We start from the raw sequence: 25,666 nt of genomic DNA on the forward strand, positions 1-25,666 counted from the left end.
TGCGTGCCTGAGCAGGAACAGTTTGAGTCAGAAACAAAGATGGCAGGCCAGAGCTTGACAATTTTGTGATGGAAACATGCAATTTCTCATTCATAATAAACGCCTGCAAGTAAGAAAAAGTAACGCAAAAGTAACGCAAAAGTAACTTAAGTATTACTTTCCATGAAAAGTAACTTCCCCGGCTAAAATTCCGGGGTTTTTTTCTCCTAGGGGGTTTTTCAACCCGGGGAGGCAGCCTTTTTGGGCTTAACTTCTATACGTTACATTAGTAATACGTTTGCTTATAATGTTGATTTATAGCCATAGCAAATTTTACTGCTTGTGCTATCGTTTATTTTGTTGTGCTATCTGTCGATTTTCTGTGCTTTTCACTGCATCTATTATGTAAAGCTGCTTTGATACAATTACCAAATTGTGAAAAGCGCTATATAAATAAAATTGAATTGAATTGAATTGAATTAATGTTTTTTTGGGGAGTAACTTAATATTGAAATTAGGGCCGGGACTCGATTAAAAAAATTAATCTAATTAATTAGAGGCTTTGTAATTAATTAATCTAAATTAATCGCATTTTAATCGCATATAATTGAGGCTCGATGTGCCGCGGTGATATATGAATTCCTTGTTGCATAGCTTACACACAACCATGCTCTTATCAACGCTTACATCCGTTCGTTTTTATAAAAAAAAATTCCCATCCACGGGGCCAACCAAAGCGATCTCATCAGCCTCTTCATTCATGTTCACTGTGGTTTGTTGTGGTCTGAAGTCATGAACGCTAGTTGGTGCTCCAGTATAATCGGTCCGCCGAAACTCATGAGAAATGTTCTGCTGTGCAAAAATAAGTGCGATTAAAATGTGTTTAAAATGTTTAACGCGTTATTTTTGTGTAATTAATTAATCTTAATTAACGCGTTAAAGTCCCGGCCCTAATTGAAATGCATTACTTTTAAAAGTAACTTTCCCCAACTTTGCACATGACATCAAAATACCTCGAGAGCGATTCGGGCTCTGTGTGCTTTGGGGTCGCTCTTGCATCGCATGTCGGTCTACGTGGTAACGTATGAACTTGAACAGACCCATTACCATGTTTTTTGGAAAGACTTATCGTGAGACAAAATTACGTTTTAGTCGCATAACATTAATTAATAAACGCCTGCAAGAAAGAAAAAGTAACGCAAAAGTAACTTTAAAGTAACTTAAGAAGTACTTTCCATGAAAAGTAACTAAGTAACGTTTTTTTGGGGAGTAACTTAAAGGAATAGTCTACTCATTTTCAATATTAAAATATGTTATTACCTTAACTAAGAACTGTTGATACCATACATATCTATGGTTGATACATCCCTCTATCATCTGTGTGCGTGCACGTAAGCGCTGGAGCGCGCTGCGACGCCTCAATAGCATTTAGCTTAGCCCCATTCATTCAATGGTACCAATCAGAGATAAAGTTAGAAGTGACCAAACACATCAATGTTTTTCCTATTTAAGACGAGTAGTTATACGAGCAAGTTTGGTGGTACAAAATAAAACGTATCGCTTTTCTAAGCGGATTTAAAAGAGGAACTATATTTTATGGCGTAATAGCACTTTTGGGAGTACTTCGACTTGGCGCAGTAACACCCTCCCTCTCCCATTATGAGAGTGAGAAGGGGAGCGGACTTTTCAGGCGAGTCGAAGTACTCCCAAAAGTGCTAATACGCCATAAAATATAGTTCCTCTTTTAAATCCGCTTAGAAAAGCGCTACGTTTTATTTTGTACCACCAAACTTGCTGGTATAACTACTCGTCTTAAATAGGAAAAACGTTGATGTGTTTGGTCACTTCTAACTTTATCTCTAAATGGTATAATTGAATGAATGGGGCTAAGCTAAATGCTATCGAAGCGTTGCAGCGCGCTCCGGCACAGATGATAGAGGGATGTATCAACAATTCTTAGTTAAGGTAATAACATATTTTAATATTGAAAATGAGTAGACTATTCCTTTAATATTGAAATGCATTACTTTTAAAAGTAACTTTCCCCAACACTGCACATGATATCAAAATACCTCGAGAGCGATTCGGGCTCTGTGTGGTTTCGGGTCGCTCTTGCAGTAATTTGATGTCAATCGCATGTCGGTCTACGCGGTACCGGATGAACTTGAACAGACCCATTACCATGTTTTTTGGAAAGACTTGTCGTGGGACAAAATTACGTTTTAGTCGCATAACATTAATTAATGTAAAACGCTATCATTTCGCAATCGTTTTAGTTTAACGTTTAGAAAATTTAGAGCTTTAAGTTTTGAGCAAATCTTTAATGAAAACAATGCTTTGTGGTGGATTAAGGGGTTTCTGTGGATTTCCTGTTGTCCGAGTTAGAAAGAAAAACGAACAAAAAAGGCAGTGCACGTGTGTGGCGTGCGTCATCACTTGTGTGTGCGCAGCGTGGAAATACCAGAGCGAAGATGGATGCAGAGGAGATTGACAGTGATCTGGTAGCTAAAAAAAACTCTACGTCTGTTGTATGGCGGTATTTTGGATTGATGATTACTGACACTGAGCAGTTGCTACATCACGTGGCAATTCGAAAACATTTCTAGTTTTACAAATACACATTTTAGCATTATCACTAAACTGCGTGTGGATTTTCCTTAAAACCCATCAAGTTGACTCATGATACCATTTATTATAATCGCAACAGCACATCGCAATATGAGCATCAATAATCGCAATGGGAAAAATTACCCAAATCGTGCAGCCCCAATTAAAATTTATTTGACACAATAACAGCATGTCTGCATTTAAAGAAATGTAAAAGTAAAGTAGCAGCTGATGGGTGACTGTCTTCCCCCAGCAACATCTGCATTTATTTGATCTGCTTCTGGAGAGCTTTGAAACTGTGGCATGAGGTTTGAGATTTTGTCTGTTTCTCTCTCACCTCTTTATATAAGTGAAGGAGAAAGTGTGTCCGTCTCTCGCCATCACCTCAGTTTCTCCTTTGGAAGTCTCTCTGGTCACAAACCAAAGAGGTCAACACCATAACATGCGAATAGTAATCATTGCTCTGTATGTTATTAGCCACAAACTAAAAAAATCATGCAACAAATGAAGTAATCCAAAACGGCAGGATTAAACTCGCCGACAAACTCGCTTCTCTGTGCTTTTGCGTGTGGCAGACCTCGAACAAAGAGCAGCCCCCCGCTTCCATGCACAAAGGAGAAGAGTCAAAATCAGCACGCTTCTGCTTTCAGGCTCGCCATCAAAAGAAAAATCGCTCACACGGTAGTATGTGGGTCTTCTGTGAAGGGTTGTTTTGTCTGTGCCATGTTTTAAATGATTGCAGTACAGGCTTGACACCCCCAACCTCACGCAGCCAATCACAGATACCTAGGTGCTTGTAGGCAAACAGCAAGGGTGTTATCACATAGGTTGAGCAAATTATAGGGTGTTATTGGTTGATAAATCCATCTAGAGTACTGTAAAGAAAAAATGAGGTTTTAAATAATGTTTTCTGCTTTTTTCTTTTCATTTTTGGCTGTGGTTCTGTTACCCTGGTGTGGTGTTGCGTACGCCCCTTCTGAATGAATAGGTCATGAGACATGTCTGGGTGGTATCACTAGCCAGTGACTTAATTACCAAATCCTCTCCCCCATTAATGCTATTAGCCAACGATCCGGGCGGCTTTTAGCTTTTTGTCTTTTAGCACCACACATTCCCACACTGCCCCCTCCGTTTTTCTCTCAATGAAATAGCAGGAAAGCCCCTTGAGGATTTCAATCCACACCCCTCTGGCGCTGTCTTTATCTGTCATTCGTACTGAGATAAATACACGCTCATGCCCCCTTTAAAACAGCACTCGCTCCCCCACCCCGTTCCTGCTGAGGAATGAGACTCAAGGATTCCTCTCGTGCCAGTTCCTTTGAACTTTGCATCTCTTTTTTTCTGTGAGAAAGAGTTCCATGCATCGGTTCTTACCAGATCTTTGTCATGGACTTACCTGCACACGCATGCAGATTCATTCAGCTATGAACATACACATACGATTCTCTTAAAGGGACAGTTCACACAAAGATGTAAGAGATATTTCGACACAAAACCTGTGTTAATTTCTTTTAAGAAATACTAATGGAAACATTTTGAATACTGTGGTGAATTTTTTGTGTGCACTTGAACACGTACATGCAACTCATGCATGACTAACGGGGCGTTCACACCAAATGTGAATTCAACGTTTTGCGCAAGTCAATGCAAAGACACGAATAGACGTAAACTAGCGCAGGGCGAATGACGCAAATTGGGCGTTGCGATTGTTGCAAAAACGTGCTCTATTTGCCTCATTGTGCATATGTACACAATTCTTGCATGACTTATGGGGCATACACACCAAACGTGAATTCAACGTTTTGTGCAAGTAGATTAAACACGGTGTCAGTGCAACGACACAAATAGACTTGAACTAGCGCGGGGCAAATGACACAAATTGGGCGTCGTGATTTGCCGCGGAAAAACGTGTGCTATTCGCGCATATGTATGCAATTCATGCATGACTAATTGGGCGTATACACCAACTGTGAATTCAAGGTTTTGCACAAGTAGATTACATACAAAGTCATTGCAAAGACACGAATAGACGCGAACAAGCGCGAGGCAAATGACGCAAATTGGGTGTCGTGATTGCCACGAAAACGTATGCTATTTGCCTCTTCATGTATATGTACGCAATTCATGCATGACTAATGGGGCATACAGACCAAACGTAAATTCAACTTTTTGCGAAAGTAGATTACATACAAAGTCAATGCAAAGACACGAATAGACGTGAACTAGCGCAGGGCGAATGATGCAAATTAGGCATTGAATTTGCTGCAAAAATGTGCGCTATTTGCCTCTTCATGCATATGTATGCAATTCATGCATGACTAATGGGGAGTACACACCAAACGTGAATTCAACTTTTTGCAAAAGTAGATTACATACAAAGTCAATGCAAAGACACGAATAGACGCGAACAAGTGCGGGAGAATGACGCAAATTGGGGGTCGTGATTGCTAAGAAAACGTGTGCTATTTGCCTCTTCATGTATATGTACGCAATTCATGCATGACTAATGGGGCATACAGACCAAACCTAAATTCAAAGTTTTGCACAAGTAGATTACATACAAAGTCAATGCAAAGACACGAATAGACGTGAACTAGCGCAGGGCGAATGACGCAAATTGGGTGTTGCGATTGCCACAAAAACATGCACTGTTCCCCTCTTTGCGCATATGTACACAATTCATGCATGACTAATGGGGCGTACACACCAAATGTAAATTCAACGTTCTGCGCAAGTAGATTACATACAAAGTCAATGCAAAGACATGAATAGACGTAAACTAGCAAGGGGGCGAATGACCAAATTGGGCGTTGGGGTTGTTGCAAAAACGTGCTCTATTTGCCTCATCGTGCATACGTACACAATACTTGCATATAACTAATGGGGCATACACACCAAACGGGAATTCAACGTTTTGCGCAAGTAGATTACATACAAAGTTAATGCAAAGACACGAATAGATGTAAACTAGCGCAGGGCGAATGACGCAAATTGGGTGTTGCGATTGCCACAAAAACATGCACTGTTCCCCTCTTTGCGCATATGTACACAATTCATGCATGACTAATGGGGCGTACACACCAAACGTAAATTCAACGTTCTGCGCAAGTAGATTACATACAAAGTCAATGCAAAGACACGAATAGACGCAAACAAGCGTGGTGCAAATGACGCGAATTGGCCGTTGCGATTGCCACAAAAACATGCACTATTTCCCTCTGCATGCATATGTACACAATTCATGCATGACTAATGGGGCGTACACACCAAACGTTAATTTAAGGTTTTGCGTAAGTAAATTACATACAAAGTCAATGCAAAGACATGAATAGACATGAACGCTCTTCGCGCAATTTGAAGATATTCAACTCAAGCAAAACATTTGCATGAAACAAAGTTAAATCGCGCAAGTAATCTAGAGCAGGAACGCGATGCTATGCACTTAAAAGTGTACAGAGCATAAGTCTTGGACAATCTCTGCCAAGGAGAGCTATGTAGACCTACAGTAAATAAATAAATATATGTGACCCCGTCTATGAAAACGAATTCCATATTTTGTAATTTTATGTTTTTAACCTAAAACATACAACCTACATAATGTTAAGACCATTCAATCTTGAAATCTTTAATTAATGCCAAAGATTGAAATCAAACTTTGATGCTCGTAATCTCATAATTAGGGTGAATAAATATTGACAGATTTTGTGTGAACTATTTCTTTAAAAGAAACACGTCCACTGTTGATATTTGACCCAGTCTCTCCTCTTCAGCTGACTGCGATCTGTCGCTCCCACCCTCCTCCTCTCCCCTCCTTCTCTCTCCCAGCCTCTGTCTCGCTCCGTCTCTTTGAGATCTCGGAGCTGTGCTCTTTGTGAAGCCGAGCACACGCCTTCACACGCTCACCGGCTTAGCGCAGCGGTCTGCGCCCACATCACAAGGACTGCGCGCGCCGGCCGAGCATGGATCGCTTTCTGGGTTTTGTCAAGCAGATCCGGAGGTCCAGGAGACGCAAGGGGAAAAAATACCGTCCGGAAGAGGATTATCACGAGGGTTACGAAGACGTGTATTACTACGCTTCCGAGCACCTGCACCGTAAGTGCTCCTGCTGCTTGGTTCAAAGGAGGCATGCGAGGCATTGTTTCACAAATGCGTGAATCATTAACCTGATGGTGGGAGGGAGCAGACAAACCCCGCTTCACGGCTCTTTTGGGGGGGTTTGAATTTATAATCTGTAGCTTGTAAACTCTTGGACTTGCTTACTTGTGTATTTATAAGGATGTGCTTCTCTGATGGATTGACCCTATTTGTTTTAATTGCATTGAAATTTGGACATTTATGATGACCATACTCATGTGCACACGCTGTTATTCGAGTCCTACTCGGTATGTTTGGATTGCTTGTGTTTTATCACAGGTGAGAAGTTTAAGTGTGCGCGCGTGCCTGTGCGAAGACACCGGGCATCATTTTCAACAGCTTGCCGGGTTCAGGTTACCGTAGTGCTTAGGTTTCAAATAATGTTGTCTACCATCTCTTCCATGCATGCCAAGGGTGACCAGACGCCCGGTTCACCCGGGATAGTCTTGGTTTCACAATAAAAAAAATTTTTTTAGGAAATGTTAACACTATACCAGGTTTTAGCTGTTTGTTGAATTGACTTTTTTAAACATAACATACTCATTGTCCATATAGCTGTCATCTTTAAACTCAGTAGCATTCAAAATACCCACGTAGCCTAAAGAAGTACCACACAATACGGTGTTGTTTTCTTTGTACATTTTCATTCTGAATCTGGTCATCATACTGTATGCATCCCACACATTTTAGGCTCGTGTACCCTGTTGTATATCTGAGCTGAAGTTGTTTTGGAGAGTTTTCGTGCGTAGGAGTTTAATTAGTATTGTGCACCCAATGGTACTTGCGTGTTTTGCGATTTGGGCAGGCTTCTGTTCTGTAATGACCCCAGGGCACCATGGGTAATAATAACAGGAAAGAGACCGGTCGTCCTGTAATCCTCATTCCACAGCTTTCCAGGTGAGAGACGGGCGGTCTGATAGTGGCTTAAAGCAGGTGTTAGCCAGACCTTTGTTGTGTGCATGTTGAGATAATTGAGGATGTCAAATGCATGGTGGTCTAGGAAAGCTTAGAAGCAATCATGGGAAAATTGCAGGGATTCAGAATCATAATTATTTTGATTAAAAAAGTGAAATAAGCTGTATAAGCATGCATATGCTTGTGTGAGGCTTTGTGCATATCAGGTTTATCTGCAAAGTCCTCACAAGGTTAGCTAATATCCGCTACTTGGTACAGTGCATACAGGCACAACATTGCATTGCTGTAATTATACAAGCCTTTGGCGCATAAGTATATTTACAAAAAAACATGATTTTTTGGTTATTTATTGGATTATTATTAGGGGTGTACAGGTTACATGTATTTGTACCGAACTGTTTTGGTACAAGATGGAAATATTAAGTTCATTTAGCAAAGCCGCTAAAAGCTAACCCTTTTTTTTTCCATCTTACTGCACTACTTTTCCAGTGCTTTTCTATGTAAAGACGCTCTCAACGGATGTGGTTTGAACGCTACCTGTATGTGCATGTGCTCGTGCCTATTGCAATGTTTAGCACACGAGCGGCGAGTCTTGAGAATTTGCAGGCAACTTTTGTAGGCAGCGCAGCTCAATGTCCGAATCTAGTATTTAGTTACTTCCTAAACTTCCTTTAGTTACTAAAATATACTTCCTGTCTCCTGAGATACCTTCATTGCCTTGTCCCATGATTCTATGTGTGAGTGTGTGCTGGGAATGTGATTGGTCGAGTCTGGTTAAGTTCGAAAACATAAGAGGACGACCAAGAAAGCGGCTGGAGCACAAACTTAAAGGAACAGTATGTAGGATTGTGGCCAAAAGTGGTATTGCAATCACAAAACGTGTGGCTAAAACTGGTACTGCAATCACACAACTGGTGGCCAATACACAAAATGACAACATAAACATCAGTTGAGGGCTGCAACTCCACTTTTTAAATGACTATATCCTGGCCAGACCACTGTTGTCAGTGATATAAGTATTTGAAATGAGAATTATTTCTTAATGTCTAGTGATATATCAGGGCCATTTTATGATTCATTGATATACATTTCTTACATACTGTTCCTTTAAATAAGGTTATATTTTTAGTTTTTACACCTTTTCATTACATTTCTATTGAGAAATTAGTATTGTAGTTTAAAGGATTCGTTATTACAAATTATAAAACGGCTGGTTCCAATCCTTGATTCTGATTGGTCAACAGGTGTGCTTTATTCACAATAAAACACTGCTATGACCGCTTCACCCAACGGTTCTATTTAATATCACTGCGCCCTTAGCAACACCCTTAGCAACACATAAACATATAATGAGACAAAGTCTGAGAACAGTTTGTTGTTTTTATTTGAGCTTTCATGTTGTTGTTCGCAGTCAGGGACTATTTTTTCTAGCGGGAGGAATGCTTTTATTGATTTAACTTCATGAAAGTTGCACTAATATTTTTTTTACTTTAATATTGTGTGGTAACCGTTTTATAAAAGCAATAAGGTACTCGAGGCAAGTGCTGTATCGTGAATAAGTAACGGCTGAAGGGCGTTGTTAGGCACGACGCGAAGCGGAGTTACTTATTCACGATACAGCACAGCCTCTCGTACCTTATTGCTTACTAACGTGTTTATATATTTTTTAACTAAATTCCGCTACGCTGCCTATAAATGCTGTCCCAATTCGTTTCCCAGAGCTGCCTAACCTTTCGGACCATAGACTGTAAAAAAATATGGACGTAGTGTCCGTGACTTCACCCATAGGTTTCTGAAGATCATTTTTTAAGCTTAAAGTAGGCGTTGCCTGCCGTCGCCATCGTAACCTCGCGTCACCACGAATCACTCACGGATATCCGAAAATGTGTAAAAAGGTGGGATGCGGGTGAAGCTGAGGTGACTGGATGCTGAAACCACGCCCGTCTAGCTCGACTCTAGTGACAACAGTGGCTGTTCAACGGTCACTCAAGTGGCCACACCCTTAATTATGCATAACTTTAAGGCTTAATATCATTTAAACGGATGAGTTACGAAAAAATTCGTGATTGCAATTTTTGTACCAGGCTGTAAACATAATATATTTTACTGTAAAGTTGGCCATTTTAATATGGAGGTTTATGGGGATTGACTCCCTTTTGAAGCCAGCCTCTAGCTGCCAGTCATTGAATTGCAGTTTAAATCACTTCCGTATGGGCTTCATCACGGAGATATCGGAAGGTTTCCCCTCGTTTCAGACACAGCCAATGTCAGGTCCAGAACAGTGGACCAATGAGGAAACCCTGAAGGTGGGACATGCGTTACAAAGTTTTGTTTACAGTAGCGTGCAACTTTCCGCTGTTCCCTCATGTTTTATTTTATTCTTATTTACTATTTTTAAATCAAGCACGTGTTTTTTAAATCAGTTTTGAAATGATTTTTTTAGTATATACAAACTGTTCATGTTTACAAATAAATAATAAACGACAAGTAATTTTATGTTTCGCATTACTTCCCTCTAACTGTACCAAAACTGAACCGAACCGTGAAAAAACTGAGGTATGTAGCGAACCGTGAATCTGTGTACCGGAGATTCTAATAATAAAAGTCAAAAGAAGTCTTTATCATGATGAAACCACCATGTGTTTTCTCCAGTAAAAATGTCAGGGATTGTTTTAGACTACTGAATCAGTCACGGAGAGCTTAATCAGACCAAGCACTACCCAATATGTATTCATTTATCACAGTTGATTAGCAATGTTAATGTAACCGTCAGCACTGTGAAAGAAAAGACAAATCTGCAAACAACTTAACCTACTTGCTAAGCTGCAGCATTGTTAACTTTAATTGAAAATGACCAATTAAACAAATTGCACAGTTGAACCCATTTACGTTCCACTTTTGTTTGGTTTCGTTTCACTTTGCATTAATCGTACTAAATTAATCTTGATCAACATGTTGCGCTGCTTATGATGCTAGCCAAAAGCTGCAACCTGTTCTCTAAACGGCTTCTCCTTTTGCAAGTGCGAGTTTTAATGTCAGGTGTTCGCTTTGATATGCGGCGGTGAAAGGCTCGGTACGGAAACATGAAATTAGATGCATAATTGGCCCAGCTGGAGGCCAAGAGAGTCATGTGGAGAAAGTGAAGGAATAATTGGCGTTTGAAATATTTTTAGATTGTTGGGTAGATGTGGGGATGTCGGTTTGGCTTAAAGGTGCCAAAGAATGCATTTAAATAATATGTTAAATTGTTCTCTGATATCTGCAAAAATTACCCAGAGATGGTTTTACATGTCTATTTACAACCCTGGGATTTGGACTTAAATGGTCTGTTATTACCTTATTTGGAATGGTCATGAATAATAATGTTGACCTCTGCTCTGATTGGCTGTTTCAGAGAGTAGCTCATTTCAGTAGCTCTTTGTGTGTAAACAGACCTTATGTTTGAGCCTGTATCAGACAAAAATACCAAATTTTAAGAATAATCAATTGTTTGGAAAGTATGGACCTGCAACGCATAACTGTAATGCCAATAGTAGAACTTCAGCCTAAACGTTAGCATATAGCATTAACTAGCATATAGTGCTAACTCCGCAGTCACAACGTCATTGTAACAACATTGTACTTAATTTAATGCTGGGGCGTACATTCGACTGTAATGTCACAGTCGGTGTTATGTTGAGATTGGCCTGTTTTCTAGCGCTCATTTGCATGCACAAGGTTAACATAAGAATGAGGAAACAATTGCATTTGATGCTCACGATATGTCATTACCATGTACAGAATTATTCATCTATGCCTAGGTTAACACAGTTTTACATTCTATGGCACCTTTAATGCTTTAGGTGTGGGTTAAATCTAATTGGAAAGTAAACTAGCGATGCTGATTTTTAAATCAAAAAGGCTCGGCTGAGTCCGCTCGATGGGTGCAAATGGATCAGCCGCTAATTAACCCACGACAAAACCGTGGAAATGTCGCACTTGGACTCCCTCCCCTAAGCCCAGCCCACCCCAGGATCCCTTGTATCGCTTCTGTCTCTTTTTTTTTGTATAATTCACTAAAATATTTCCTTCGCATTTATCAAATTCCCTGTTGCTGTTATTTTTTGATTCAGTTAATTCTGGTACCGGTGGGCTACACTTTGGGGGTGTCTGCAGTTTGATAAATGGCCCATATCATCGTAACAAAGGTATAGCAGAAAGACTGAATATGTTAGTTGTTGTATTCATGAGCTTAGAGATGACAGAACAGGGCGTCCTAGTAGAGGTGACCTAGTGTTGTTTGGCATTTCCATTTATTTCAAGCGAAATTTGTTTCGCACTCGTTTTCCAATTCACGCACCTAGTTTGCAGCTTTGAAGTGAAATTAGTTTCTGCACCTCGCTTGCAAACGTCTCCACTTTACCTCGGAGCAATGTTACCCAGCACGTGTAAACATTTTATATATTAGTTTTTTTAAACTCTGTTGTTGTTTTTCAAGAGAGCGAATCCTGAAATGAAACATAAGCCCTGTTCTTTCAGGGTTCAGGGTTAGTGTCCTTTCCCTGCTGCGTGGTTCCCAGAAACCTAATGCTCAGCATTCATTTTGCTTGTTTGTTTTTTCCTTTGTTCACAGGATAGTCAAGTCTATTGGTTTTGCAAGGATGCTCGACTTCATGGTTAAAGTAAATGTCGACACAGTCAGTTAATCAAGTATAATATATGAGTCGATTAATATGTTTATTTATTCATTTACATTCTGTTTATGCATTTGACAGACACTTTTACTTGCAGTGCAAGATTTTTTCTCAATATGGAGATCAAACCCATGGTTTTTGTGTTGAAAACAATTGAGCTACAGGAACCAATCAGTGTCTGTGGTACATTTGAAGAGTTAAGATGCAAAACCCTCTAAGTGCGTCTGACATGTTTTCTTGTAAATGAGCATTTTAATCAGGCTATTATGTTTAGGTTCAGTATTTTCACTTTAAAGGTTCAGTGTGTAATTTTAAGAAGGATCTTTTGACAGAAATGCAAAATAATATACAAAACTATATTATCAGGGGTGTATAAAGACCTTTCATAATGAACCGTTATGTGTTTATTACCTTAGAACGAGACCTTTTTATCTCCATACACAGAGGGTCCCCTTACATGGAAGTCGCCATTTTTCGTTGCCATTTTTCTACAGAAGCCCTTAACGGACAATTTCTTTTTATAAGTTGTCTCTGACGATGACATTTTTGTCCGGTGGTGGCTACCGTAGCTTCTCTATGTGTTTCACAAGCGAGGGGTGAGCCATGGACTAAGCCGTTGGTTGCAATTCGCAACCTCACCACTAGATGGCGCTAACATTTACACACTGCACCTTTAATGGCTACGTAAAGGTTATTAGTCAGTTATTGAAAATACTTATTTTTTTTTACAAAAGTCACTTTGGTCATTTAATTTCATTTAACTGTCTTTCGCTGCAAAACCCTCTAAGTCCATGTACGTTTTTTGGAAAAATCTCCACTTTGACCCCCCCCACACTTTGGACAAGACACAGTTGTGTTCAGGTCCAAGTATTCACAAGGGACCCGAGTTTAAATATGATAAAATATTTCAAATAATGAAAAAGGTAAAAATTAAGAAACTGAAGCACACATTAGGGGGCACTGTGATGCATGTGACTGCCACATTATTCGAGTTGTCCCTCAAAAGTGGACCCAAGTTTAAAGGAAATATTTTACTATGTCCTTACCTCAGATTAGATGAATTAATACATCCCTATCTTTTTTCAATGTGTGCACTTACTTTTTGTACAGCGCGTCGTGAAAGTGTTAGCATTTAGCCTAGCCCCATTCATTCCTTAGGATCCACACAGCGATGAATTTAGAAGCCACCAAACACTTTCATGTTTTCCCTATTTAAAGACTGTTACATGAGTAGTTACACGAGTAAGTATGGTGGCACAAAATAAAACGTGGGGATTTTTTAAGCAGATAAAATGAGAACTATATTGTATAGCGGAAGAGCGCACTCATTTTTAATCCACTTAAAAATCACCCCGTTTTATTTTGTGCCACCATACTTACTTGTGTAACTACTCATGTAACAGTCTTTAAATAGGGAAAACATGGAAGTGTTTAGTGGCTGCTAAATTCATCCCTGTTTGGATCCTAAGGAATGAATGGGGCTAGGCTAAATGCTAACACATTCACGACACGCTGTACAAAGATTAAGTGCATACATTGAAAAAATATAGGGATGTATTAATTCATCTAAGTTGAGGTAAGAACATAGTAAAATATTGAAAATTGTGGTGTTTTCCTTTAAATTTGATCCACCGTCATTTCACATTCGTCGTCTTTGAGGACTTTGCTGAAAAATTAATGTGGCTTTCAACAAATTTTGACAACAAAACAGTATTTCTGAATGAACTGAGTCTGGGATTAAGCAGAAAAAGTATTTAATTAACATATAATACGTGCCGAGAGCTTTTAGTTAATGTGATTATTTCATTTTTGACAAAGGTGGCCTTTTAGCAGCTTTTGTATCTGAGCTCTACATTTGTTTGTTTGTTTCAACTTACATTATAAAACTTTGTTTAAAAAATCACTGATTTATAGCAATAATGCTGTGTCTGTGTTATATAATGTGTACTGTACACAAGCGTTGTCCTTGCAGTTTATGTTGTATAGCCAAAACCCCCTTATCTTGCGCTAATCCTTAGTGAGTTTGCATTGGTGAGTTACCCGCAAAGACTGCTGCGGCAGACCGCATTTGCATCCTAAAAGAGAGAGGCAGCACTTTTAACAGAAATCTCAAAGGAGCTGAGAGCAAAACAAGTAAATGGCATATCAAAGCAGACGTTTCACTAGTAGGTCACATGAAACCCTGAAGAAAATAAATAAAAACATGATTTTGACAGTAAACAGAAACAAAACGTTTCCTTCTGATAAAATGTTAATTTGTTCCATCCAATATGAATTCTGACAGCTCGACTATTTAATTTCTATTAGCAGCAGACAGCTGAAAAGGCAACAAAGGATTTTTTCCCCTACCAAACAATACAGTGAAAGCTTTCTGTTGGTGTTGCTGAATCACTACTGTATTGTTCTCGCAACTCCTTTACAGATTAAGCGTCACACCATTGCTCTTTCCAAAAATGCAATTTAAGCAGCCACAAATGAACATCTTCCCATAACGCCCTCCAAATCCTTCTGGAACAATGGCAGCGTTTCCTGAAATATTGTTATGGGGCTCTGCTGTTACGCGGTAGCAGCTGTTTCAGGACCGCGTTTGCTAAAGATGGACAAAGTTTGGCATTTTAACAGCCTGCTCGCACCTTGTAGGTGATAACAAGGGCTGACGGTCCCTCCTCAGTTGTCCGCAGTCACCGTTCACACGTCAGCTGATGTTTCTGCACGCAATTAATGTAATTAATGCAAGTTTACTTCTTTTAAACAGCGGTGGGGTATTGTGTTGTCACCATGGTATAAAATGTCGTTGGCACACTTTTAAAGTTAATCTTTTGTCTATTTGTCTTTTGCATTAAGTTAAGGGCAACTTTTCTTAGACGTCCACAGTATCAATAACAACAGAGTCCTTTTACTGTACTTTGTGATAACAAAGAAAATAAATCACATGTAAATTATCTCTTTGTTCATATATCATATCTAACATTATTGAACTGAACTAACGTTATTTGTATAAAATGAATGTCTCAATGTTTGTCTGGCTGACAAACCTCTCCACACAGTTGTGATCCATGCTCGCCGTCTCCCTTCGTGTTTAGCATGCCGAAAAAAAATTATTTTCTACAAGGTATTTGTTTCAGAGATCACTTTAGCCAATAGCCAGACCAATAAATGAATACAGACCGGAAGTTCACGTCGCTTCAGGCATGTAACAGCGACAATGCGCATGTGTCAGATTAAATCGTTTATAGACGATAACTAGAAATATAGTTGTTAATTAAATGAAATCGTTATTAATTAAAAAGAATAGCGGACTTCACACCACAACTAAAACAATAAAGATACAAGGAACAATATCGTTGGTATCACTTTTGGGGGCATAATTTTTTTCTAGTGGATGAACAATAACTGTTTACAGCCGATCAAATCTATATGAATTTAAAGTGCTTGCGTATTTGAAAAACAACAGCATATATACACATTTAAAGACAAGCAAACAGATGCAAATGTTTTTATTAGTAGAAATCTAGAAAATTACTTGCCATTAACAGTAAATGATTTGCGCTAATGCTGTGGTGCGCAAGCAAATTAATATAATATTATCGCCTGGTGGTGTGGACTCTGATACAGTTATCATTATAGTCAACGTTATTACTATTGTTAAAATGTGAACGGCCCTTTTGTCATTGCGCACTTTTGATAAACCGTGCCTTGTTGAATAAATTACATTAGCCTAACTTAGAACTACGTTAAATTACATATACGTTACGTTACATATACGTTACATATTTACTCCGCTCACTTATTCGCTGCTACTTTGTTGTCCTATGATTTTTCTGTTTTCTCTGGTTTTTATTAATGTAAAGCTGCTTTGGAACAATTAAACAATTGTGAAATCGCTATATAAATAAAATTTAATTGAATGTCTCAGTGTTAGCTACAGTTCCTTGAGTCCTTGCCTGGCTGACGAACCTCTCCGCACAGTTGTGATCCATGCTCGCCGTCTCCCTTCGTCTTTAGCATACCGAAAATTTTATTTTCTACAAGGTATTCATTTCAGAGATCACTTTAGCCAATAGTCAGACCAATAAATAAATACAGACCGGAAGTTCACGTCGCTTCAGGCATGTAACAGCGGCAATGCACGTGCGTCCGATGAAACCGTCTATAGACGATAACTATAAGTATCGTTTTTAAAAATTGTTATAAATAAAAAAATAGCGGAGTACACACCACAACTAAAACAATAAAGAACGATATCGTTGGTATCAGTTTCGGAGGGTTATTTTTTCTAGCTGATGAGCAATAAAGCCAATCAAATCTATATAAATTGATATAATAAAATCTATATAAAAGTGCTTGCGTATTTGAAATTACAGACGACGTGGTGGAGAACAGAATTTATACATGTTCAATGTACACACATGCAAACGTTTTTATTATTAGAAATCTAGAAAATTAGTTACCAGTCAATGATTTGTGCTAATGCTGTAGTGCGCAAGCGAGTTAATATAATGTCACTAATCACTATTGTTAAAATGTGAACGGCCCTTTTGTCATTGCGCACTTTTGATAAACTGTGCCTTGTTGAATAAATTACATTAACTTAACTTAGAACTACGTTAAATTACATATACGTTACGTTACATATACGTTACGTTACATATGCATAACATTGTTACTCGGCTCACGAATTTGCTGCTACTTTGTTGTCCTACGATTTTTCGTTTTTTCCCTCTTTTTATTAATGTAAAGCTGCTTTGGAACAATTAAACAAATGTAAAAAGCGCTATATAAATAAAATGTAATTGAATGTCTCTTGAAAAAGGCATTTCTCAAAATTAAGTTGTAACGCAAGTACATACAGAAATGTTCAAGTCTCGTCAGCCCACTCCAATTCACAATGGTAAGATTATAATAATGATTTATAATTTGAGCTGTTAGACTGGTTTTTATTGGAAACATGTGAGTTTGACGTCTTTTGATTTCAACGCACATAAAGATAAATAATGTAGGCTGCCATGTTGAGATCACATGATCAGCTACACACTACTACGAAATGTCCTAAAGTGACTTCAATGAAGATATGTGGCTTTCTGTTTCTGTCTTTAATTTTTAAGGCAAATTGTGCAAACTCAGCTGTCACGCTGCCACACTGCCCCATTTACTGGGCCTGTGCAGTGTGTACTGTAAGTCGACCTCCTCATCATCCTGGAAATGTCCTTTTTGAAGCAAAGGCGTAACCTATTATCTCCCCCATTTCTCTGCGTGTGATAGAGCCTTTAGCACCAAAATGACATGATGAATTCTGATGTGCTGTGTAAGAGCCATTAGGAATGCATTAAGTATTCATTTTCAATGGCAGCTGTATGTAATCTGTTGGGTGAGTCTGCGTCCCAGGCCTTCAGAGTAACCGAATCTATCTTTTGGCGAATTGATGGTTTCTCTCTTCACCGTTCTCTCTTCAAACTGACATTTTCGGATAAGCAGAGTAAACAACAGCAATATTAACTTCGGCTGATGGCATCTTAACCCTGCAATCACGCCGCAGGCCCCTGAGAAATTATACTTCCTATTGCTGTCAGGTGGGCTATCGTTGTTATTTTTCAATTTGCTTTTCACAAGTGTATCTCCGAAGCTTATCTCGCACCAAAAAGCTGTGGTTCATAACCTGCTAAGTCTTGTTTTAGGAGGGGGCAAACATTTTCACAGGTATTTTAGGCTTATGTATATTACATTACCACCCGTAAAGACTGTATGCTTACATCTGATTTACAGATACATTCAGCAGCTGGTAGGGAATGGGAATTATGCTATTCCCATTTGCTACCAGTGTATCATGAGGAATATGGGCTTAGAACCTAGATTTAGGAATTCCTGTGTAGCACTTCCCATTCCGTACACTGGTAGGGAATGGGAATTATGCTATTCCCATTCGCTACCAGTGTATCATGAGGAATATGGGCTTAGAACCTAGATTTAGGAATTCCTGTGTAGCACTTCCCATTCCGTACACTGGTAGGGAATGGGAATTATGCTATTCCCATTCCCTACCAATGTATCATGAGGAACATGGGCTTAGAACCTAGATTTAGGAATTCCTGTGTAGCACTTCCAATTCCGTACACTGGTAGGGAATGGGAATTATGCTATTCCCATTCGCTACCAGTGTATCGTGAGAAACATGGGCTTATAACCTAGATTTAGGAATTCCTGTGTAGCACTTCCCATTCCGTACACTGGTAGGGAATAGGAATTATGCTATTCCCATTCTGTACCAGTGTATCATGAGGAATATGGGGTTAGAACCTAGATTTAGGAATTCTTGTGTAGCACTTCTCATTCCATACACTGGTAGGGAATTGGAATTATGCTATTCCCATTCCCTACCAGCACATCATGAGGAATATGGGCTTAGAACCTAGATTTAGGAATTCCTGTGTAGCACTTCCCATTCCGTACACTGGTAGGGAATGGGAATTATGCTATTCCCATTCGCTACCAGTGTATCATGAGGAATATGGGCTTAGAACCTAGATTTAGGAATTCCTGTGTAGCACTTCCCATTCCGTACACTGGTAGGGAATGGGAATTATGCTATTCCCATTCCCTACCAGTGTATCATGAGGAACATGGGCTTAGAACCTAGATTTAGGAATTCCTGTGTAGCACTTCCAATTCCGTACACTGGTAGGGAATGGGAATTATGCTATTCCCATTCGCTACCAGTGTATCATGAGAAACATGGGCTTATAACCTAGATTTAGGAATTCCTGTGTAGCACTTCCCATTCCGTACACTGGTAGGGAATGGGAATTATGCTATTCCCATTCCGTACCAGTGTATCATGAGGAATATGGGGTTAGAACCTAGATTTAGGAATTCTTGTGTAGCACTTCTCATTCCATACACTGGTAGGGAATTGGAATTATGCTATTCCCATTCCCTACCAGCACATCATGAGGAATATGGGCTTAGAACCTAGATTTAGGAATTCCTGTGTAGCACTTCCCATTCCGTACACTGGTAGGGAATGGGAATTATGCTATTCCCATTCCCTTACCAGTGTATCATAAGGAATATGGGCTTAAAACCTAGATTTAGGAATTCCTGTGTAGCAGTTCTCCTTCCATACACTGGTAGGGAATAGGAATTATGCTATTCCCCTTCCCTACCAGCGTATCATGAGGAATATGGGCTTAGAACCTAGATTTAGGAATTCCTGTGTAGCACTTCCCATTCTGTACACTGGTAGGGAATGGGAATTATGCTACTCCCATTCCCTACCAGTGTATCATGAGAAACATGGGCTCATAACCTAGATTTAAGAATTCCTGTGTAGCACTTCCCATTCCATACACTGGTAGGGAATGGGAATTATGCAATTCCCATTCCCTACCAGTGTATCATAAGGAATATGGGCTTAAAACCTAGATTTAGGAATTCCCTTGTAGCACTTAGACAAATGGATTTGCACTTCGCATCTAATGGTCCACTATTCCTGCCCGGAGCCTTTAAGAAGTACACAAATGCGAGTTTTCTCCTGCACTCCCTTTCGCTTGATCAAATCCCTCTTTTATTTTCATCTCGTTCCCTTTCCATTTCTCTGATTTCACTATCGGCATGATCCATCAACTCGGATAAGTCTAATAAATGCCTTGTGTGTACGGCACAGCACTGTAGGCGGTACTTTGGTTGTAGCTATTTCTCTGTCTGCATGAACGGTTTTGTCAGCGGTGATGATCTTCAAATCGGATTTCGTTGTAGGCGTGCAGGCAATGACGTTTTTGCAAATTTGTCTGAATAGGTTTTAAAGGTAGTGGTTACCCAAAAATGAATCTTCTAATTATTTACACACCCTTATATCATTACAAAACTATATGACTTTTATGTCTTCTGTGGGACCTGTAAGGTGGAAGTTTTTTGGAGCGTCTGGGCTGCTCTCATCCGTGTAATAAAAGTGGATGGGTACCGAGGGTCAGAACATAAAAGCACTATAAAAGCATCATAAATGTAAGTCATATACAAACTACACAGGTATGTTTAAATTCATCTGAACCTATATGTTTTATTTAAGGAATCTTTCATGAAAGCATCGGTCACAATTTAACTTAGACATTCTGCTATGAATAAACTCCTATTCATGTATGCGACAAGAGAAAGTCATAAAGGTTTGGAGATGAATGCGCTTGAATAAATGATGACACAAATTTAATATCTGGTTGAACTGATCTTTTTAAACCAGTCACTTTGACATGGTTTTAATTTAGTGTGTGGCTTCTTCCATAGGGACTTAGAGTATTAGTTGAGCCTTAGGTTGTTTGAAATTGCTTTAGTGAAAGTCTTGAGAAATCTGTTAAGCCCTGCTTAGCCCTGAATGCTTGTAGGCAATGGATAAGCATCATACACTTGTATTATTGGATATGAATGCGCATCATTTCATGACAATACCCTGTGTTTTGGTGACCCATGCAGTGGGGCTGCGTAACCCTAGTATACAGGCAATTAGAGTTGCAACGGGGTGGTATTTCCGGACACTTTCCATGGGAACTTAATCTGGAAAATTTTGGAACTATTCCAATTGGAAACTTAGCAGGAATGTCTGGGAATTTAGGGAAGTTTATATAAACTATATCATAAGCATTTTGTTTGGTCAAAAGCAGACATGCATGCAAATTAATAACAATTTTGAAAAATCCTGATGCTTGCGCTCACCAAGCCTGGATTTATTTGATCAAAATCCTTTTGAAATCATATGAATGATTTTCATCAAATAAATGCAGGCTTGATGAGCATAAGAGACTTATTTCAAAAACATTAAAAACAGTAATGTGTCCAAACTTTTGGGTGGGTTTTGGGTACTTTTTAAATTATCTCACACCTAAATGTTTTCTCAGTCAATGTATTTGTCTTTACTGTTGTATAATGTTGTTGGACACTAGATTTTTAAAACTATTTTTAAGTTCCCTCTTATAGGAAACTCTGCAGTTTTTTCAAATTCCCAGATTATTCCCATTAATTCCCAGTGCTTAGCCTTGAATGCTTGTATGCAATGGATAAGCATCATACACTTGTATTATTGAATATGAATGCACATCATTTCATGACAATACCATGAGGTTTGGTGACCCATGCAGTGGGGCTGTGTAACCCTAGTATACAGGCAATTAGGGTTGCAAAGGGGTGGAATTTCCGCACACTTTCCATTTGAACTTAATCTGGAAAATTTTGGAAATATTCCAAATTGGAAACTAAACGGGAATTTATGGGACTTAAAGATGCAGTGTGTAAATTTTAGCGGCATCTAGTGGTGAGGATACGAATTTCAACCAACGTTTCAGTCCACTGTTTACCGTAATGCATAGAGAAGCTACGGTAGCCGCCACCAGACAAACATGTCATTGTTGGAGACAACTTGGTAAAAAAAGTTTGTCCGTTAATGGCTTCTGTAGAAACAAAATGGCGACTTCCATGTAAGGGGACCCTTGGTGTATGTAGATAAAAGCATCTCTTCTAAGGTAATAAAAACATAACAGTTCATTATGAAAGGTGTTTATACACCACTGAAAATATAGTTATGTATTTTATATTGCATTTCTGTCAAAAGATACACAAATACATGTTACACACTGCACCTTTAACAGGAATTTATGGGAATTATTTGGAAATTTATATATAAACTATATCATACAAACATAAGCATTTTGTTTGGGCAAAAGCAGACATGGTACCCGGTTCGAGCGCCGGCTAGGTCAGGTGGCCTTTCTGTTTGGAGTTTGCATGTTCTCCCTGTGTCAGCGTAGGTTTACTCCGGGTACTCCGGTTTCTTCCAACAGCCCAAAAACATGCAATTTTGGCAAATTGGAGATGCCAAATTGTCCCTCCCGCAACCTGATTAACTATAAAACTTGTGTATGAATTAGCCAGTTCTCGCCATGAATATAGCCATAGATGCTGGAATAGTGTAAAGAATAAAGAAAGAAAGAAAGAAAGAAAAGCAGACATGCATGGTCATTTTTAAAAATTTTAACGAATCCTGATGCTTACGCTCATCAAGCCTGGATTTATTTGATCAAAAATCCTTCAGAAATCATTCTTATATGAGTGATTCTAAAGGATTTTTGATCAAATAAATACAGGCTTGATGAAAGACTTCTTTCAGAAACATTAAAAACAGTAATGTTTCGAAACGTTTGGGTGGGATTTGGGTACTTTTTTAATTATCTTACCTGAATGTTTGCTCAGTCGGTGTATTTGACTTTACAGTGAGTGGTATAATGTTTTTGGACACTAGCTTACACTCAGCCCAAGGAAGTTTTTCAGAATTTATGTAATTACATGCAAATTTGACATTATTTTGTGCACAGGATTCAAGAAATGATCTGTGCATGTTATGGAAGAATACAAGTACATGCAGGGGGTGTAGCCTTAATGGCCTTTTAATAAGCAATGTGCTGTGTGCATGTGACCGAAGAATGTGCAGGGTAGAAATTCAACTGAAATTGCATTAAATCTTGTTATCAGTCCTTCCAGAAAAACGCTGAGTTTTTTTGTGATTGTTGCGGGCAAAAATCCTCGATTTTGCGGCACGTTTTCTTAAGAAATGCGATGGAATATGCGGGATATGTATGCAATTTATGCGATGGAATTGCGGGAATTTGCGAAAATTGCGGAACTTGCAAAAACTGCGGAAACTTGCAAAAGCTGCAATGATGTTCACGTCACATAATCACGTCACTTCATAACGTTCCCATGGCAATAGGGGACATGGCTGCGCTTTTGGGAAGTAAATGCAACATTTTTCAACTTTCTGCTAATATATATGTGACTTTTTGCTATGAAAATGCGGAGATTATGAAATCATGCAAGCCCCGCATATTTTGTGCGCGGAAATATCTAAATAATGCGGCGAAAGTGCGTCGTATTTGGAAAAAATGCAGCCCCGCATAATTATGAGGACTTTGTCTAATTATGCAATATATCGCACAATCGCGTTTTTCTGGAGGGACTATGTTATGTTAAACATAATAATGATGCAAGATTTTTTTTACTATTTTTAAGTTTCTTGTTGTAGGAAACTCTGCAGCTTTTCAAAGTTTCCAGATTTTTCCCATTTATTCCTCTTAATTCCAATATATTCCCGATAATTCCCATGAAAAGTTTCCAGCCTTAAATAATTCCCAGAATTTTGCAACCCTACAGGAAATATATTTGCCTTTATATAATTACATAATGGGGCAGTTTCCTTTACATTTCTTTTTAGTCCCAGATTAAAATGCATGTTTGAGAACATCTTGCACTGAAGTCTTAACATATTAATGCCATTGTTTTGCCTCAAGATGCACACTAGTATTGTTTTTTGTAAGGTTTGTTTGTAAAAACTACTTAAATGTCCTAATATAACTAAGGCCAAGTCCTGAATTAACCTAATCCCTGTCAGGGAATGTCAGTTAATAGCTCCTGTTTCTGACACGTCAGGCTGTTTTATAAGCATCTCGTCATTCTATGCCCACATTTGCAGTTCAGGTGGCAGCTGCAAAAATGATTGAATTGAGTACAGTTTAGTAAAAGTGTTTGGTTTTTGAACAGTATAGCCATTAGTGTCACACTACATCAGACCACGATCAGCACTTTCGGTCTATTACAGTTTCTGTTGGCTGTTACTCGCAGGCCGCATTTGCGAAGGTAGTCGAGTTGTCTGAGTCAGCGCCTCAACAAACTCAAAGTCTCACCCACCTAACATGATTAATCAGTGCAACTGCATATCAACTGCTTGATATGCTGGCTTTAAGCCAAGGCAGATGTTTGAAAAACCAAGAGTGAGGAATAGAGAAAATTATTGAAAGAGATGCAATCGAATTGCAAATAAGACTTGGCAGGATTGACCTGAGGGGGTTTTATTAAGGATCTCTAAGGGTGTGCATTTATAATATGGTTGCCAATCGTGTTGGGATGATAAATACAGTAATGAATAATAAATGAGCCGGATTTATAACCTCCGAAATGGCTTAGAATTTGTTTACATATATCCTACATAGCTCAGTGAGTATTGAGCATTGCGTTATAATCGCAAAGGTTGTGGGTTCTGACCTAGGAAACACTTTGCAGTGCACTGTCGCTTTGGATAAAAGCGTCTGCCAAATGCAATGCATAAATGTAATTTTTAAGAGTGAGTTTGGTTAATATGTGGATAGGGCTGGGCGATTTGACCTAAAATCAAAACCTCGGTTAATCTAACATTTGACATCGGTTACGATTAATAAACGATTATTTTTTTGCCTCATAGTTCACTGACAAGGTTGGAAAGTTTAGGGCACACCTTAAATCAGCCTGCAATGCAATTATTCACATTTTTCCCAAAATAACTGCATTACTGAAAAATATTAAATAGACTTAACTCTATGCAGATGTTGCATGTCATTATGTACAATTGATGAAACTTTCAGAATGGGAAGTTATGAACCAAAGAATCATACAACCCCCATGACTAATTATAGACATAAGATACATACATAATAAGTTGTATCCAGATAGCATATTGTAATGAGATGAGTGTGGCAAAATACATACTTGGACTGTATCCTTTACACGTTTCTTGTATTCAATCAATTTTTTCTTAACTGGGCACTGATGTCTAAGCCATTTATTCTCATCTGTAATGCCTTTGGTGTTAATGTAGACTAGAAGTTCTCCCGTTCTCTCTCTCCGTCATCTCTGAAGTGTCTAATTAAACTCACGCGGGCGCGTCTTTTCGCGGTTTTGAGTGAGTGAGATGTGATGACATTACCCGGGCTGCTTAGAGACCCATCGGTAGATTAAACTGAGCGCGTGTGCGGTAAAAACCCGACCGCGCATTCCGTATTTTTGTCACAGGTGCCTGCACATTCGCGAGTACTTCTTTAAAAAAGTACTGTGCCTCTTTTGGGCACTAGATGATCCTGCTGCTCAGTTAAACAGTGTTTGAGTTCTCCTCCATGTTTCGCTGTGCCACTGACAGGACGGGGCGGAGTTACGCAACATCACACGCAGCAGTTTGTTTTTAAAGGGAAAGTATTAACAGGATTAAAAACCGAAATAACCGACATGATAAAATAATGTCGGTTAGAGGTTCTGAATTTCGGTTTTGGTTATTTTTCGATTAATCGCCCAGCCCTATATGTGGAGAATGAATAGTCTTGACTAGTCTTTCAGGTTAATCATCTATTTTTCTTTCAAAAATGGTCAGAACTTCTCTTAAAGTTACATATAAAGCTACAGTAGTCTACTTTAAATCCAAAAAGTGAGACTGGTTAGACCTAACTAACTGCTAAGGTTTGGTTGCCTGGTTTTAGCTGGGTAGGCTGGTTTTGCCCTACTGAAAAATCCACCTGGTT

The 25,666-nt window shown here is 38.9% G+C and overlaps 1 protein-coding gene across 10 annotated transcripts in view; it reads left to right on the top strand.

The window, feature by feature from the left end:
* Positions 1-25,666, top strand: part of grip1 (glutamate receptor interacting protein 1) — a 375,594-nt gene that overhangs the window by 121,712 nt on the left and 228,216 nt on the right. For 4 of the 10 annotated variants that reach the window (XM_055191367.2, XM_055191369.2, XM_055191368.2 and 1 more), the window contains exon 1: positions 6,423-6,678. The exons of 3 other annotated variants lie outside the window; for them this stretch is intronic. In XM_055191367.2, the coding sequence (XP_055047342.2) occupies positions 6,546-6,678 (133 nt within the window). In that variant the 5' untranslated portion in view covers positions 6,423-6,545. Of the gene's footprint in view, positions 1-6,422; positions 6,679-25,666 lie in introns of those variants that run through there. 3 more of the 10 variants (XM_055191374.2, XM_055191377.2, XM_055191375.2) reach the window with 2 other exon arrangements.

The sequence above is a fragment of the Misgurnus anguillicaudatus genome, chromosome 1 (genome assembly GCF_027580225.2).
Source record: "Misgurnus anguillicaudatus chromosome 1, ASM2758022v2, whole genome shotgun sequence".
In the NCBI taxonomy this organism is placed as follows: Eukaryota; Metazoa; Chordata; class Actinopteri; order Cypriniformes; family Cobitidae; genus Misgurnus; species Misgurnus anguillicaudatus.